This window comes from Anabrus simplex, chromosome 1 (assembly GCF_040414725.1).
Source record: "Anabrus simplex isolate iqAnaSimp1 chromosome 1, ASM4041472v1, whole genome shotgun sequence".
In the NCBI taxonomy this organism is placed as follows: domain Eukaryota; kingdom Metazoa; phylum Arthropoda; class Insecta; order Orthoptera; family Tettigoniidae; genus Anabrus; species Anabrus simplex.
This window is the reverse complement of record NC_090265.1, coordinates 1712983880-1713000349: the sequence shown is the minus strand read 5'-3', so window position 1 is coordinate 1713000349 and position 16470 is coordinate 1712983880. Positions and strand designations below refer to the sequence as shown.

Here is a 16470-nt window from a genome sequence, read left to right as displayed (position 1 = left end):
GGATGAGGGATGATGATGAGGTAGGGAGAGGGTAAAACACTGTGTCAGCATGTAGCCTACTCCAAGTGGTCTGCTCAAGGCTTAATGTCTCTATCAGACAGACTAATCACCATCAACAGCATCATATGCCCTCACTCCATATGAACAATGTGGAGAGGTTTGGAACTGGATCCAGGCTTCTGACATATAATCTAGTGATTACAAATTGTATACTACCACCTCTCCTATCCTGCAGGCCAATATTCTGATGGAGAATTTTTTTTGACGAATGGGACTCGATCTGGCTAACAATGGTGTCAGATCATATTGACTTCAACGCCTTAATGATCATGGCCACCAAGCAGGCTAACCTATCAAAAAATTTAAGGTATAAAAATTTTAAAATTTCTACAGTTCATCATAATAATACATAATACTAATGGGCAATTCAGTAAACTAATTCTCCATAACAAACAATTAAGGTTGGTATCCTAACTTAAATATATGTTATCTGTGTGGAAAGAAGAGCTACAGTTAAACGCTTGAGATCTGATGCTACAATTATCTAAGGCCTAAGCTGAGAAGCTTTCTTTTGAACAACTGCTCCGGGATCTAAGATATTGTAAACCACATCTTTCTTGGCAGCTAGAAGAGTGTTCTTCATGAGCATAGCCACAGTCATTGGACCAACTCCTCCAGGAACAGGAGTTATGTGACCTGCCACCTTGCTGACTCCTGAAACATAATAAAGTATGTGATCAACAGCTGAGATACAACAATCTTTGATGGCTAACTACTACAAATCATGAAATCAGAAAACTAGTTACCAATATACACTTTAATTTTGAAGCATGCTTGCATACACATACAGAAAAAGAGATAAAAACCCTTACATAAAACAATTAATACAAGCAAGGCTGTCTCTAGTCATGGCCTGGTCCACTTCGCAGAGGGAAGTGGTCACTGTCCTGTTACTGGACAAAGCTGGAGATAAAATCAAGACCCAGCTATTTGTATTTCAAAACGGTGATGAATAATTGTGGACCTACATCACTGTCAACATTGTCTTGTAAGGTTAAACTTAATATTTAAGAAGTCAGGCAACAAAACAAATCAAATACATACAACATCATTCAATACTTCTTTATTTATAATATAACTAGCTGCTAACCATGGCTTTGCTCACGAGGATTTGGTAGGTTGATAAAAATTAATTGTTCCTTGTTACTGCACTATGATATTATCTGAAAATCCCTAAAGTATAAGAAACTCACCAAAAATTTGTATTTCATTTACCCCACAGCCTCTATGTAAACCACGTTTGTGGCATTGGCTTTTGGGGCTAAAATGACCAGGCTACTGGCAGAGCTAAATGTGGAACATGCGACATGGAACTCTACATGTGAGAAAGAGTCCTCTTTTAAGTCGAAAAAAGAGAAAGTTTTTTTTTATTCTTAAGAGAGATTCCAAATACCAATTTTCACGTCTGTAACATCTTAGTGTTTGATATATAAGTATCCTCATAAAGAGAATTCAACTCCTCCTTCACTTATTTTCAATCTCCAGCTTCATGTGATATTCCAAAAACAAAAAGTACGTGTTTCTTTATTTTTAAAGGGGATTAAAAATATGAATTTTCACGTCTGTAACATGTTAACTTTATGAGATATGCTATAGATATACATTTTAAAAACTTTCCCACTCCTTGGCTGAGTGATCAGCATTGAGGCCTTTGGTTCCCAGGGTTCCGGGTTCGATTCTGGGTTGAGTTAGGGATTTCAATCGTGTGTGATTAATTCATCTGGCTCGGGGACAGGTTGTTTGTGTTTGTCCCAACACACTCCTCTTCATATTCACTCAACACACCACATATAAACCAGAACAGGAACACGAAATAGTAATTACATCCCTACACACGGGGTTGGCGTCAGGAAGGGCATTCAGCCGTAAAACATGGTAAAATTCCCATGTGCGACACAGTTTGCACACGCGACTCCACAAGTGTGGGGAAAGCGGTAGAAGAAGAAGACACTCATTTTAAAAATTCAACCACTTTCTTTTGTTATTTCACCCCTTTAAGTGGATTTTCCAAAAAAAGTGTGTTCATTTATCTTTAAAGGAGATTCCAAGTACCAGTTTTAATGTCTGTAACGTCTTCTGTTTCTGAGATATATGTATTCTCATATAAAGAATTCAACTCCTTCCTCACTTCTTTTCAACCCCCCCCCCCCCCCCCTCTAACCACTTAAGTGGATTTTTTGAAAACAAAAATTTGTGTTGTTTTATTTTTAAAGGAGATTCCAAATACCAATTTTCATGTCTGTTACATGTTAGGTTTTTGTGATATATTGTAGATAATCTTGCTGCTGTAAGAATACTGGACCTGACATTGCCATGGTTACGGCAGTTCATTTCTATATCCGATTCCTAGAGCAGGGGTAGTGTGGTGCCAATATCTCCATAACGGTGGGTTTTAGGCCCTTAAAACATGGTTTTTGGGCCCATAGGGCTTACCAAGTTTTGTTCTTTGCATCAAGGGGCTTAAAATGAGCTTTGTCTCGTCCTTGTACGACAAATTCAAATTCGATTTTGCCTATATTAGTCTATTATTATTTTTATATTTTTATATCTCCCCCTCGCCCCTCGAGTTGTTTTGAAAATAAAATACAGCCCATGTTACTCACTGGCAATACCGATTTCTATAGGTGAAGTAATTTTTAAAATCGGTTCTGTAGTTTTTGATTCTATCCATTACAAACAAATATACAAATTTTTAATCTTTGTTATATTAGTATACATGCATTAGTTTGCCTGGTGACCTTATGACAATGATACCAGCTGTAATTTCCTTTTGTCTTTTCTGTATGTCCAGGAGTAACTACATCCTGAATCTTCATTAAGTTCATGAAGCATTGTCAGTTTTATGACACACACTATCTTCAATTCACATAAATGTATTTCTCGTAAGACATCTTTACACACTGTTTGACCCTGCAAGTTGTTTCTAGTGGCTTTACGTCGCACCGACACAGACAAGTCTTATTGGGACAATGGGATACGAAAGGTCCAGGTGTTGGAAGGAAGCGGCCGTGGCCTTAATTAATTTGCCTGGTGTGAAAATGGAAAACGATCTTCAGAGCTGCCGACAGTGGGATTCGAACCCACTATATCCTGGATGCAAACTCACAGCCGCGCGCCCCTAACCACAAGGTCAACTCTTCTGGTCTGTAAGTTGTTTAACTGTAATACATGTTAGTACCTCTTTGAAATGACTAAAGACAAAAGGAACTAAAAATGCTGGTATACTCCTGGCAACCCCAAACAATTGCTCATTTTTATAGACTACACGTCCTTTTACATGTATTTCATCAACTTGAAGATTCATGACTTTTTCAAGCCAGGCTGAATGTCTCAAGACGGTTGAGACACTGGCGTACTGACTACAACTTGGCATTCGATCCTGGCTCAGTCTGGTGGTATTTGAAGGTGCTCAAATACGTCAGCCTCGTTACAGTAATTCCATCATCATTATCATTTCTTCGCTCCAGCAAGCCGGGTGCGGTTGTGTACGAGCCTCCTCCAGTTTGTTCTATCCATCCACAGATGCTGCTCATATATGCGACACCAGTTCACATCTCTAATTTCAAGGTCCTTCATTATCTGTTTTTCCCAAACATCACGAGGTCTTCCTCTTGGTCTCTTCCCAGGAACATTGTGGTCAAAGTATGTTCAAGGAGTCCTGTGAGGGTTCATTCTTTACATGTGACCATACCATTGCAATCTCTTCACTTCTAGAGTCTCCAGCAAGCTTATTTCCAATCCAAGCTGTTATCCAGTTTTGTTTTTTGTAGACAAGAACGGAGAAACTTCATTTCTGTTGCCTGAAGATGACTCTTTGTTGGTCCAGTAAGTGTTGCTGCTTCCAGGCCATACGTCAATATTGGTACTAGATATATTTTGTACAAGCTGATCTTGGAAACTAACGGATGTTTCATCCCAAAGTATTTGAAGTACAGCGTGATAGAATTTGGAAGCTTTCTGTATTGTGTTACTAATCTCTTGATGTATGGTATTATCTGATGACAGAACACTACCTAAATACTGGAAGTTGTCTACAATATCCATCTCCAATTCTTAGATGAACAGTTGGAGAGTTTCTACTCATCACCAAGCCAACTGTCTTAGTTTTGCTGATTTTGAGACCAAAGGTTGTAAAAGCTTCATGCCAGAGATCTAGTCTAGTTTGTACTTCCGCTTCTGTCTCACCCCATACCATTACATCATCAGCAAAAACCAGGGCATTAGTTGTTGGATCCTTTCCCTTAACCGCTTTTAAAACTTCATCCATTATGATTATGAAGAGAAGTGGTGAAAGACAACTTCCTTGCTGGACTCCACTCTTCGTTTCAAACCAATCTGACCTTCCATCCTGGACCTGGACACAACACTTGGTTTCATCATATAATCATTGTACTCGTGCTATGATGTCATCGGGCACTTTTTTATGTCTCAAACATTCCCATATATGCCTGCATGGTACATGGTCATATGCTTTCTCGATGTCCAGAAAAACAGTTATAAGTGTTTTACCTTTCTCCCAATACTTCTCATAGAGCATTCTGGTGGCAAAAATTAGGTCTATAGTTGATCTATGAGGTCTAAATCCATGTTGTTCCTTCTCAAGTGCAGGTTCAACATATTTTCTAATCCTGCTCTTAAGGATGGATTCGTAGATTTTGAGGCCATGTGATAGCAGAGTTATACCTCTGTAGTTGGTACATTTCTTTCTATCACCTTTTTTCAACAATGGGATGATGACTCCTTGCTTCCAGTCATTGGGTATTACATTCTCTTTTCAGATTCTATTTAGTACCCTGTACATCCACTGTTGTCCTACCTCTCCTAGTGGTTTGATCATCTCAACACTTAATTCATCTGATCCAGTTGATGTTACTGGCATGTAAAAGAACTCCTGCAGGACAAAAGTCCGGCACCTCAGCATCTCCAAAAATCATAAAAGTAGTCAGTGGGACATAAAGCAAATAACATTATTATTATTATTATTTATTACTTTTTCACACCCTGTAGGTTGAACAACATGCTTAAAGAAATGTGTATTTCCATATTCTGAAGAAGAAGATGCTTAAAAAAGGAAGTGGATAATTTTCTCAAATATTGAGGGCGAGGAAATGATAAAACATTACCTGATCTTTAGACGTTATAGCACTTTGCACTCTGCATATGAACTAAATATGAACCTATAACTGTTGACAAACCACACAAAATTTTTCATAGATATGTGACCAAACTGATTGCATAAAGTGTCTACATTTCTTAGGCAATCATCATCTCAATCCTCAGCGCCTTCCGACAATTTAAACTTTTATCAAGAAGCATCAATTACGGTTATAAGAGAGTTTCTGTTATTGATATCATAAAGTACAAAATAACTATCACAAAAATCTATGATACAGATTATCAAATTACAACATTTATCTACTAAAATCTTAATTCGATAAGCAACCACATTTCATATGTACTTACACGCTAAAATCACTGTTTATTCTAATCTGAAAAAAACACTGAGTGATAGTTTATGGAAATAAGTTTTTTAATATATTTTCCAATAAAGGTCAAGTAGAAAATGTTTTATATACAATGCTGATCAGTGTATTGAAATCGGTCTGCGCAAGGGACAAAACGGATCCATTTACACAAGAACCCCATTTATCTGGACTAGGTGGAACTGGAGGAAATCCGGATTAAAGAAAATTTCGACAATCCAAAAAAAAAACCTGAATAAATTAATATAAGCTACTTATCGTTATTTTGACACTAACAAGAATTAAAAAGCACTTTTCTGGCACATAAACTCAATACAGTACGTACTGTTTCTCACTGCTCAGTCGCATAACTCATGTCTGAGTATCGTGATCTCAGGCTTACTTCACTATCCAACGGTGTCCACCGGCAGCTGTCATTGAACTGTCGCCGTAAGAGCTATTTGTGTTAGTGCGACATAAAGTAACTTGTAAAAAAGAAAGTTGCTATTGTCTACAGTCTTCTGCTTTCTGAATTGTCACTCGAAGAGGTGTGCGAGTTGCATCTTTGATCTGGTCCCACTTCTATTTACTGAAATAGTGTGTAAGTTTCTTTTGTTTCAAATTTGTGTGGTGTTTGAGAGCAGCACGATCCCACAGACATTTCAATAACATCAGTTCGGCTGGAGTTGTTTTCGTCTGACGTTCGAGATTAACCATTAGTTTTTCCAGTTGTGCTGTTGCCTCTGCATAAAACATTACTTCTTCCCCTAAAACAACACTTTCATTTTATAATTCACCATCACTTTCCTCCTCTGTATAAGAAGTGGCAATAATTTTGTTAACGGTCATCACAATAATGACAGCTTGAAGCGTTGGGACTGGTGATCTCTATGCTATCTGTGGTGCAAACATAACAACTGTATAGCTCACATGTATAGTATTATTCAAAGGGCACACATATTTTTATGATGAAAAAATATAAAAAATAATAATACAGTAAATAAAAAATCAATTCCGATAAACCGGAAATCCAGATAATCTGGATAAACGAGGATCTAGTTTATTATAAAGATCAGGATCTTTGAGCAATTGAAAATGCTGGTATACTTAAGGCAACCCCAACACAAGCTTCCAATCCCAATTCCAATTTTACCGATACATTGTATTCGCTTATGCACCCCAGTACTGAACATCTATCTGGCATGATTATAAAATGCTCGCATCACCACAGATGCCCAAATAATGATAACATAGGTCCAAATATACAAGCGTAAAGAGTGTCTTACGTACAGTTATATGCACACAAGTCAGGTGAATGGATAAGCTGTGGCGTTGCTGCATTTAGCTCAAGCTGGACATGACTAGAGACATTTATTGCATAAGTCAACATACGTAACTGAAAAAGAATTTGGGCCTTCCTATCTCTCTCTCTCTCTGTCCGACTCGTTGGCTGAACGGTCAGCGTACTGACCTTTGGTTCAGAGGGTCCCAGGTTCGATTCCTGGCCGGGTCGGGGATTTTAACCTTAATTGGTTAATTCCAATGGCATGGGGGCTGGGTGTATATGTTGTCTTCATCATCATTTCATCCTCATCATGACGTGCAGGTCGCCTACGGGCGTCAAATAGAAAGACCTGAACCTGGTGAGCCGAACCTGTTCTGGGATATCCCGGCACTAAAAGCCATACGACATTTAATTTCATTCTCTCTCTCTCTCTCTCTCTCTCTCTCTCTATATATATATATATATATATGACTTCATTTGTCACTTGTATGCTCCTTTCCATTACTTACACTGTACCACAGGTCAACTTTCCTCCTTCCGTGTTCTTTTTTTTTTTTGGGCTGCCGACAGTGGGATTCGAACCCACTACCTCCCGGATCCAGGTTCACAGCCCTGTGCCCCTAACCGCACGGCCAGCTCGCCTGGTCCTTCCATGTTTAGCACCAACTGTATTGATCTGGTCTACTGGGAGGATGTTACTTTTTTTTTTCCCTACTTGTTTAATGTCGCATTAACACATCAAAAGTTTTCGGTGATGGAAGGATGGAAAATGTAGTATGGGCTGTGGCCTTAATTAAGGTACAGTCTGGTGTGAAAATGGAAAACCAAAGAAAGCCATCTTTAGGGCTGCCAACAGTTCACTCAAGTTATTGAAAAATGAAAACCTACAACCTGTTTTCCAGTCATTGACCAGGTTAGGGATGTATGAATGAAGCAGATATAGGCTGTTAGTACGATGGGGTCGCCACTCCCAAAGTGATTTATTAATGAATGATAGATGCTATGAAATGAGAATGGAGAGTGTTGCTGGAATGAAAGATGACAGGGAAAACCAGAGTACCCGGAGAAAAACCTGTCCTGCCTCCACTTTGTCCAGCACAAATCTCACATGGTGTGACCGGGATTTGAACCACGGTATCCAGCGTTGAGAGGCCGACGCGCTGCCGTCTGAGCCACGGAGGCTGCTCACTCAAGTTATTACAGTTCTTTAAATTCCTGTCATCTTCTTAACACATTAACAGCCATTCTTTTCCCTCCAATTTAGACTGTTTCTTAGGGTTCTTGAAGCATCCAGTGACAGGGAAAAATAACAAGAACACAATTTTAGTAACTATATCCTGAGCCCTAAATGAGGATCAACTTTGATGTTATTAACCTAAATTTATAAAGTGTTAAGCTTATCAGTTTCAGCTGTAAATGCTGCATTAATTTTTTGTGATATTAAAATATCATTTGATATCACAACTTACTGCAAGCTTTGTGAATCCATGCAAGTTCCAAGTACTGTATGGGGAAAGCACAATACAGTTTATTCAAAATAAAAATACAGAAGTGTGTCCTTATAGTGCTTACTATTAAGCTCAGTATAATGCTTACTATTAAGCTCAGTGTGTGCTTCCTCATCATGACGCGCAGGTCGCCTACGGGTATCAAATTTTTAAAAAAGACCTGCATCTGGCGAGCCAAACTTGTCCTCGGACACTCCCGGCACTAAAAGCCATACGCCATTTAATTTCAGTGTGTGCTTGAGGATTATCAGTAACATGGCTTAGCATGTGAGCATGTGCTTTATGCTATGTGCCATGTGGCCTCAGACTGATGAAGTAACATTTATTGTCGTGGCCACCAAATTAGGCGGTTCAGAGAAATTACGCTGTTGCCAAGGTTATGTAGCATCTGGCGAAGAAATGTCTAAATGAACACACCATTTTGGAGCGCGAGGCAGGTTGTTCTCTCTCAAGGTCCTGATGTTACTTCATACAATGCTTCGAAACAAATTATACTACAAGCTTCAGAAAAGACTGCTAACTTCAGTGGTATAACTATTTTCCACATAAACCACTTTAAATAATTATTAAAAATAAAATCTTGAACGAGTACATTTAAATCCGTAAAATCATGTACTGAAAATTTCAGTAAGCGGCCAAGTTTTAATTTCTTCAGCCAATAAAATTTTGTCTGTGGGAAAAATGTAAAAAATCGCCTGACTTACATTTTTTATCTGAAACATATTTCCGTGAGCCTTGTAGTTTGCCTGGAAAATTGCCCAGAAAGCGATCATGTAAATGTCGCTAACTGAGGCAGTTCAGAGCGCGCGCGCCAGCACAGGCTGTAGGAAGCCGTAAATACTTTCGGATTACATATTAATCTATATCAGTTTTATTACATTATAACTTTAAATATTTGAATAATGTATATTGGACTGAGTAATATAGAAAAAGAACTACTTTAAAGAATAGGTTTACATTAATTTACCATAATTAAGAATCGATTTCTAGCTAAAAGGCAGTCTAAGATTTCTTAGTCACTGTCATCACTCATCTCACTATCTGTCAAGTCGTCATTTACACTGATGATGAATGGCTCCATTCTTTCGTCCCTTATTATTTCCTTGGCCCAATCATCTGCTTGAAGATTTTCCGCGCGATTGAAGCCTTTTTTTTTTCAATCTGCAGTAGTCACACGGTCAATGGCTTCTGACGTGAGTTTTTCTACGTCCTTTATTTTGAATGTCTTATTCCTCTCTGCCACTCCTCACTTGACTTGAGCCCAAATTATTTCAACTAGGTTGTATTGGCAGTGGTAGGGTGGCAACCTTACTACCTCACGCCCCCAAGAGAGTGCTAATTTATCAAGCTTTTCTTAGAGATGAAAGTATTTTATGGTTGGGTGAATATTTTGCTTCATTAACACATCTCCAGACCGAACATTACACATTTTGAAGTCAATTCTTGAAGTTCACAGGCTGCAAAATATTTGAGTCGGCCGACATCTGCACGTATTGCAATACATTCACAATTACGGATTTTGTCTGGCTGGCTAAGCCCTTCCAACCAACGACGCTTCAGAGGAGTTTCTTGTTCGTTTCTCGCACTTGCCTCGTCCTCTTCAGATAACAGACCCGAAGAAACACCAGGCTGAACACATTTACTATTCATCTTTAACTGGACTTACAGTGCGAGCTTAACAGGTGCATGACAGACAATGACTTGGGTAAGGTGACCTGGAGCGGATGGGCTTCAACTAGACAGCACTGCATGATCAGCGTTGCCAATCCGTGCTCGGAATTAAGCGACTCTCGACCATCTGTCACTTCGCCGTTCCCATATCTGACGACAGGGCAGTTTTCCTCACCCGCCTAATTTGGTGGCCGCAACAATAATTTGTGTAAAATTATATAGAATTTGTAAAAAACATATTTCCGGTTGGCATGAAACCCTTTTTGACCTTTCTCAGAATGATCTGGTTTTAACTGATCTGTGTATGCTCAGTAGCGTAAACAAGTTCAAACGTTTGCTGATAAGATGTGATGCACTGGTTATATCCAGATGAGCCTCCATCCAAAGTCAAGTTCAAATATTCAGTCTTTTATTAGGCATGATAAGGAATGATAAGGTCATGAGACAGCAAGTTATACATGTGACCTTTGCTGGGTGTAAAAATAATTCACATTAGACTAAGATTTTAGCACAGTCTGCCATTATAAACATGTTATCAACATCAAGTGCCTTCATGATTCTAAGGAACTAACCCAGTTTGGTCAATACACATGATCTAATGATATGGGGTGATAGTGAGGAAGTAGTATAAGAACAAGAAGGGAAAACGTAGTCTCTCTATATAGAATGAAGTTCTGGGCAAAGAAAAGTGAAATGGTTATCACAACACAAATTAAGAATAGGCCAGACATGCGAATAAAATGTGGTGGGGGAGAACAATTACAGAAAGTAAACAGTTTTAAATATTTGGGAAGAAAGGAAAGCCAAGGGACAGATGGCTGCTAGGAGTTAAGGAAGTGGACTCAAATGGAAAAAGATAGAAGGAAACAAAATACAGTATGGGCAGACAGAAGACAGAGGAGAGGCTTATGTTCCCAACAGAAGACTGAAGGCTGGGAACTGTTCAAGAGATGATGATTCCTATACGGAAAAGCAAAAGTAATGGAATAATGTTGAACAAAGGCAGGTGATGCAGGAAATATTAGATTAGGAAATGAAGTGTTAATGGAAGTAGATGAATAATGTTACTTGCACAGTAGAATAACTAATAATCACACATGTAAGGAGGTCATGAAATGCAGACTAATGCATTGTGGAGCTGATTTGGAAAACTGCAATCGAAGTCCAATCTTTTGCAATCTTGTGATTTGAAATTGCTAACACTGTTCTCATCACTATTCCGTTGTAAGGGAAATGGATTCTTATAGGGGTAGATTTCAAATGTTCATTATGGAAGGACTCCAGTCCAACTGTATGACAAAAATGTTTTCTCTGTTTTGTCATTTATAAATTGTTTATCAATCAAAATGTTTCTTAAAACATTATAATCACAGAAACTAGGGATAATCTAGTTTTTATCTTCCATAATAGCACTGTGTTCACATTTTTTGAATTTACTGCCATCGTACCACTCATGGAAATTAGAAACATGTTAGAGAGCACATATAAATCTTTCAATGAGCTCATATTTGTCACTTCCGCAACTTGCGGATGACCACCACAGATGTTGTACTAAACTATTTTTCCATTTCATAAGTCGTTCACAGCATTTTGCTTTAGATTTAAACCACTTTATAAAGTGCTTAGCTTAATGCCATGCGTTAAATTGGTGCTCAATGTTTGGAAAATTTGTTCAAAGGAGTTTTCTTATGCCTCTGTGGTGCTCAGAGAGAAAACAAGTAGTACTGAACCCAAGGTCAGATTTGTAATGTTAATTAGTGGAGCATGATATATGCCGCACAAGCAGAATAACAATTGCAACCACTTTCAAAGGAACATTTCCCTCTCCACTTGATTTTGTAATTTAATTTCTTCCTTTATCAGAATTAGTGCCTCCGTGGCTCAGGTGGCAGCGCGCCGGACTCATACCTCTGGGTTCCGTGGTTCAAATCCCGGTCACTCCATGTGAGATTTGTGCTGGACAAAACAGAGGCGGGACAGGTTTTTCTCTTGGTACTCTGGTTTTCCCTGTCGTATTTCATTCCAGCAACACTTTCCAATATCATTTCATTTCATCTGTCATTAATTAATCATTGCCCCAGAGGAGTGCGACAGGCTTCGGCAGCCGGCACAATTCCTATCCTCGCCACTACATGGGGCTTCATTCATTCCATTTCCTGACCCAGTGGAATGACTGGAAACAGGCTGTAGATTTTCATTTCATCAGAAGTAGTGTCTTCTTTGGTGATTCTAAAAGACGTGTCTAAATCAGGTGGGTCACCGTTATCGCAGTAGTCAACTTTATGGAGTGTTTCCAATCTGAATTCACATTGCATACTTTTTTCATTACTGCCACAACCAAAGTCTGGAACTGTCACTATCAGTTTTATGTGAATTTCTTTACATTCCATTTCTTGAAAATTCTGGCTCCTGCCAGCTATAGCTTCTACTATTTTCTTTCTTTGATACAACGAGACCTGGTGATTTTTCTTTCTTTCTTTCTTTCTTTAGTTTCTCCCTTTAAATACAGCTTTGGATAGGGAGCTTTTTCAACAATCCCTGAAATTTTTGATTGGCATCAACTTTTGTTTTAGGAGAGATGATTCTTCAAATCATTCATATCAAAATGCTTGGAACAAACCACACTATATTTTGTCTGTTTACCTTTGTGTTCCCATGACTTGAATCTAGTTGGCAATTTTTCATGATCTGGAAATGGGTAGAAAAACAGCACTGCTGAGCAATTTTCATTAGATATTACGCTACTTCACTTCCAAATAACAACTAAGTAATATACAAACTGCACACACGTGTGGCTTCAACTGCGCTGGGACTGCATCACATTGCAAAGGCGCAGACAGAGGTTACCTCTAATGACATCATGCAAAACTACACTCCAACTTCAAATGCTGGTCACTCATCTCAAACGATGAAGAGAAGAACAAAACAAGTAAGTGTACCATAAAATTAATTCCTCTATCATTTAAGGGTAATTTTTTTTTCTTTTACCAAAATTGATCCTTTAAGAAAATAAATTTTCCATTTTAAAATCTTGCACTTTAGACCAACTGACTGCAATCAGCAAATGATCTGGCTCAGTTTTATGGCCGGATGCCCTTCCTGACGAGAATCCTATGTGGAACTATGAAGTCTCTATTGTGTGCTTCAGTGATAGTTGGTATTGAAGTGTGTTTTATATAAATCTAATATTGTAATGGTCATAGCGTCCTTCATGTCAACTGGCAGTGGGCCCGGCCCAGCACCGTATAGACCCACCCCTTATGCTTCAACTGCACCAATCACTAGCAGCGCTTAGGGCTAGGCAAGCCCCACTCACTTCCCCTCGCGGTCCTGTAGCAGAGGAGTATGGAAATAACTCCACGATTAATCTGGAGTGTTCCATCTCGCGATGTTCCTGGATCCATCCAGCATCAGGAAGATTCTAGAAGAGCCAGCGCAGGTATATAAGAGAGGAACGACATGCCTGGATTTAGTGAGAGTTAGACTGAGTTAGAAGTTGGTGTGGTTCAGTCGTGAGCGACTGCCAGTGTAGTGAAGTATGTGAACTGCTGTGATTATTGGACTAGTGTGCTACAGTGCGGACTGTCGGCGAAGGAGAGAACGTGTAGCCGTGCGACGCGGGACCTTGTGTGTGAGTGTAAAACTGTGTAGTGTGAGAACAAGTGAGAAACGAAGGGAGAGAGAGCGGGCGAACTGCACACGTCTGTTATGAGCAAAAGTTGTGTGTAGTCTCATGTAGTTTAGTGCATAGCTAGTAAATCTTAGTATTGAAGCTACCAGTCTAGTGTTAATTGATCATACCACCCCGCCAACTCATTACAATATATTATTAAGAAGTGCCTCGTTAGGTCACATCCATTGAGAAAATCATCCCCAATAGCATTATTTTACTTCACTAGTTACTGAAAGTGGTACATTATTAGTTAATATATCCTTGATCCTATCTAGTCATGTCATTCATAGATCTAACAAAGGCATAGGATATGTTCCCAGGGAGAAGGTGTGGGAAACCACGCTCAAAAAGAGACTGGGTACACAAACTGTAGAAATGGTGCAAGCAATGTACAACAACTGCATCGGCAGCTTACACACTTCATTTGGAAAGAAAGAATGGTTTAGAAATGAAACTGGACTAAGACAGGGGACTGTGCTGTCACCTCTTTTGTTCCTAATGGTTATGGACAAAATAGCAAAGGAGACAAAGGAAACACCCATATTGACCCATGTGGCTGCGACCTGGAAAATGACAAGTAGAAAGGAGTAGAATTCAAGCCAGCGAAATGAAATACCAAAGAAGTATGATAGGAAAGACAGATTGAGAAATGAAGATGTGAGAAAGGAGGTCAGAATCGAAAACCTAAACAAGAGAATTGATAGGAGTAACCTAAGATGGTTTGGACATGCAAAGAGGATGGAGGTGGAAAGAATACCAAAACAGATATTGCAGATGAAGTTCAAGGGAAAGAGAGAGAGGCCTAGAACAAGGTGGCACATTTCGATAAACAGAAGTGCAAGAAGAAGAAACCTGGACTGGGACAAAATGATAGAAGAGGAATGGTGGAAGGGGAGAGGAAGGTGGCAAAGTGCCATAAACACCCCGACCTGGCAGGAGCTGGATAAGGGGAAAGGAGGATGGATGATATCCTTGATCATCTTTCATTCATTAAATAGCTGTGGAGTTTTGTTTTTGCGCTATAAGTTGAAGAAATCAAAGTATTCCCTATCTGCCATCTGTAAATCAGGCAACCCTGTCTTCTAGAGTTTCAAGAAGAGACGGTGAGAAATGATAAAGTGAGGGAAGTACAGAGAGAGGAATGGTTACTAGACAGAATAGAGAAATGACAACTAAATGGTATGTGCTCCCAGAATGACAAGATGGAGGTGGGTGGTATGAGGCCAAGCAGAAGACGGATGATGGAAGAGCGTAAGGGACAGTGTTGAGAAGACTGGAGCGGTGTCGACAGAGAACTGGTGGAATGACAGAACACAGTGGAGAGGCTTATAAGGTAAACTGGAGAGGTGTCAACAAAGAACTGGTGGAATGACAGAATACGGTGGACAGGCTTATAATGTATTTTTTTTAAACCTGAGCAGGGGCTGGGAATTGTGCAACATGATGACAATGGCTAATAACATTATTATTGTAGCTGTTTTGAGAAATGCACATTATTGCTTTTTCAGTGATCCCCACAATTATATTCATTACTAGTCTCTGCAACATATGAAGCAGAAGCATCAAATATAAGACAGTAAAGTCCAAAATACAAATAGGTGCAAAAGTGAAATGAACTTAGAAAATAGAAAACAGAATAAATTACAACAAATCTAAACTAAAAGCTAAGCCTGCTCTTGTACTTGACATTTAAGGATACAATTGTCACAGCACACTGGTATATTTATCAAGAAGGTTAATGATACCACATATGAAAGAGCTGGTTTAAACTGGTGTATCACTGCAGTTGATATCCTTGGGTTACAAGTCATGCCACAGTATGCAAAAATAGAAAGTGAAAGGCATGTTACACAAACTAGTAAACAGATAGCACTTAAGTGAGATAGCAGACAAAATCCAACGGAATCACATTGAAAGAGAGAGAGAGATTATTGAGCACAAACTAACTCACAAAACTAGAAAGGACAAAATCATTCACAAGGGATAATCACAATACTGACAGAATAGAAGGTTGCAATGGTAATTATCATTTTAAGAGGAGAAGGCGCAGCTGGGCAGTAATCAACCCATGTTCCCAAGCTGAAGTTCTCCTGATAGTCACCTCTTAGAGCAGGCAGGGGATACAAGGATGTATTCTACTGTGGTTACAAAAGTAGGAAACAGAACAAATTACAACAAATTTAAACAAAAGCTCAGTCTGCCCTTGTACTTGACATTTATTTATTAATACAACTTCCCCGAGGAGGCTGCCACAAGGACAAAGTATGTCGACTACATAGTATTTTGTCTTTTAAGTTACTGGTGAGTTTGCTAGTGTCACAGCACACTGGTATATTTATCAAGAAGGTTAATGATACCATATATGAAAGATGAAATTAATCAGATGTGGTTAAAATTCCTGGTTTGGCTGGAACTACACGGAACAGTAATAATTTTTATTATTATTATTTAGTAATTATAATAAAAATATCCCTACAGCAGATGGAGGGAACAATAAATCTTCACAGATAGACTCCATCCTTATGAAGCTCAGTTCTTCTTTTTCTCCTTCTTTCTAGGTCCTGTTGGCCTTTTGAGTTCACGTTGCGGGTTCGATGCGAGCTCAGTAAGGTGGTATTTGAAGATGCTCAAAGAACATCAGCCTCAGCATTACCGGACCAATATAAAGGAAACAGCAACTTTCACGATTTAAAATTAGAGGAAAAATGAAAAAATTGAATAAACAGCTATTTATTACCCTTCATAAATGAGAATATCAGATTCTTCTTCTGGCTACTTGGGGTCAGCATTATATGAGGATTAAGAGATGCG

At 38.9% G+C, this 16470-nt stretch overlaps 1 protein-coding gene across 1 annotated transcript in view; it reads right to left on the bottom strand.

The window, feature by feature from the left end:
* Positions 1-334: 334 nt before the first annotated feature.
* Nmdmc (NAD-dependent methylenetetrahydrofolate dehydrogenase) overlaps positions 335-16470 on the bottom strand; it is a 55298-nt gene continuing 39162 nt past the window's right edge. Inside the window, exon 8 of the mRNA XM_067154671.2 lies at positions 335-714. Within this exon, the coding sequence (XP_067010772.2) occupies positions 545-714 (170 nt within the window). The 3' untranslated portion in view covers positions 335-544. The remainder of the gene's footprint in view (positions 715-16470) is intronic.